Genomic DNA, 1,703 nt, shown 5'->3' with positions numbered 1-1,703 from the left:
GGGGGCAGGGCTCAGGGTGACCAGGGTCAGGGTGACCAGGGTCAGGGTCAGGGTGACCAGGCTCAGTGTGACCAGGGTCAGGGTCAGGGTGACCAGGGTCGGGCTCAGCCAGTGGCCGGCTGAGAGCTGGGTGCTCACCTCCCGCTGCTTCGGCCACTGGTGGGACGTCCCCAGGAGGGTGCCCAGGTGCGTCCTGACCCTGGCGCTGTCGTCCTCAGCTTGAAGGATGAGCCCGTAGAAGACGAACAGGAAGGCCTGGGGGAGGGTGCAGCTTCCTGTCCATCCCCGTCTGCCTGGCGGCCGCCCGGGCTCCTGTGCCACCCTCTGTGGACCATCCACCTGCCTGGTAGTGGGGCTTCGTGGTGCGGCCTGCAGTCCTGCTGCTCAGCAACCCCCCCTCCCCCGTGCCCCCCTTCCCTGCGGTCCTCCCAGCTCCCTCCAGGGCTGGGGCCTCGCGACAGCTGTGCCTCCCATGGACAGGCAGCGGGACTCTGCAGGGCAGGTGGGGCGGGGCGCACCTTCTCGGGGGCCTGCTCCTGGAAGGTCCGGTCAGGCCTGGTGAGGGCCCACAGCAGCTCCTTGGACCACACGTCCACCTTCAGGAACTGGGCCGACTTAAAGGCCACCTACGAGCAGATGGGGCAGCGGGGCTGGGGCCTCCCTTGAGCTGGGCCACCCCGGCGCCTCGGGGCTGACCCATGGTCCTCTTGCCCCTTCCCTCTCCTGAGAGCATATGGAATTGGGGCCTGGCTGGTGTTGCTCAGTGGATAGAGCATTGGCCCGTGGACTGAAGGGTCCCGGGTTCGATTCCGGGTTTGATGCCTGGCTTGTGAGCTTGATCCCTAGTAGGGGGCGTGCAGGAGGCAGTCGATCGATGATTCTGTCTCATCAATGATTCTGTTTCTATCTCTCTCTCCCTCGCCCTCTCTGAAATCAATAAAAACATTAAAAAAATGTGCAGAATTGGGTTCTTTCTCCCTTAACCGTGATGGACTAACCAGGGAGGCACCGAGTCTATTTCCGGGTGGGCAGGAGTGTGCCCGGACTCTGGTTCCCGGATACGGGCCGGCTCCGACTCTCCGTGCTCCCTGGGCCGGCGGGGTCCGTGTCCTGTCCGATGGCCTCGCGCGGGAGCCGGTCCATCACTGCCGCCTCCCCGTGAAGGTGCGTGGCTCCTGCTGCTTCTCCGACGCCTGTGTTAGTGCCTTTAGTGTTCTCCGCCAGCCCATCGGAGCTGTCACCTTGCCGGTCCTTGAGAGTCGCCTGCCTCGGGCTCTGCCTTCCTAGTTTGTCTCTGCAGAAACCTCCTTTGATTCCTCCTCTAGTGTTTGTTGTTGCGAATCCTCATCTGAGGATATTCCCCCGTGGTTTTCAGAGAGTGGGAAGGAGGGAGGGGGGAGGGAGGAAGGGAGGGGGAGAGACATTGACGTGAAGAGTCTCATCGATGGGTCGTCTCCTGCACAGGCCCCGACGGGGGCGGGATCGCACCTGCGACCCAGGTCCATGCCCCTGACCGGGAATCAGACCCGAGACCCTTCCGTGCGCAGTCCGAGGCGCCATCCACTGAGCTGCACAGGCCCCGGGCCCGCCTCCAGTTTTCATTACTTCTTTTCTTCTGCTTATTTTGGGTTTAATTTGCTCTTTTTTTTGTTTGCATTTTGAGAGAGAGAGAGAGCTTCTCAAAGTGAAGGCGCAGGGAGCAG

General features: G+C 62.5%; 1 protein-coding gene across 1 annotated transcript in view; it reads right to left on the bottom strand.

Annotated features, from left to right (window-relative positions):
- MROH5 (maestro heat like repeat family member 5) overlaps positions 1-1,703 on the bottom strand; it is a 58,355-nt gene that overhangs the window by 34,769 nt on the left and 21,883 nt on the right. The window contains exons 6-7 of the mRNA XM_015561419.1: positions 519-626; positions 139-255 (exon numbers count right to left, since the gene is read on the bottom strand). Of these exons, the coding sequence (XP_015416905.1) occupies positions 139-255; positions 519-626 (225 nt within the window). The remainder of the gene's footprint in view (positions 1-138; positions 256-518; positions 627-1,703) is intronic.

The sequence above is a fragment of the Myotis davidii genome, unplaced genomic scaffold, assembly GCF_000327345.1.
Source record: "Myotis davidii unplaced genomic scaffold, ASM32734v1 scaffold1717, whole genome shotgun sequence".
In the NCBI taxonomy this organism is placed as follows: Eukaryota; Metazoa; Chordata; class Mammalia; order Chiroptera; family Vespertilionidae; genus Myotis; species Myotis davidii.
The sequence above is the reverse complement of the archived record's forward strand: the minus strand, read 5'-3'. Positions and strand labels throughout refer to the sequence as shown.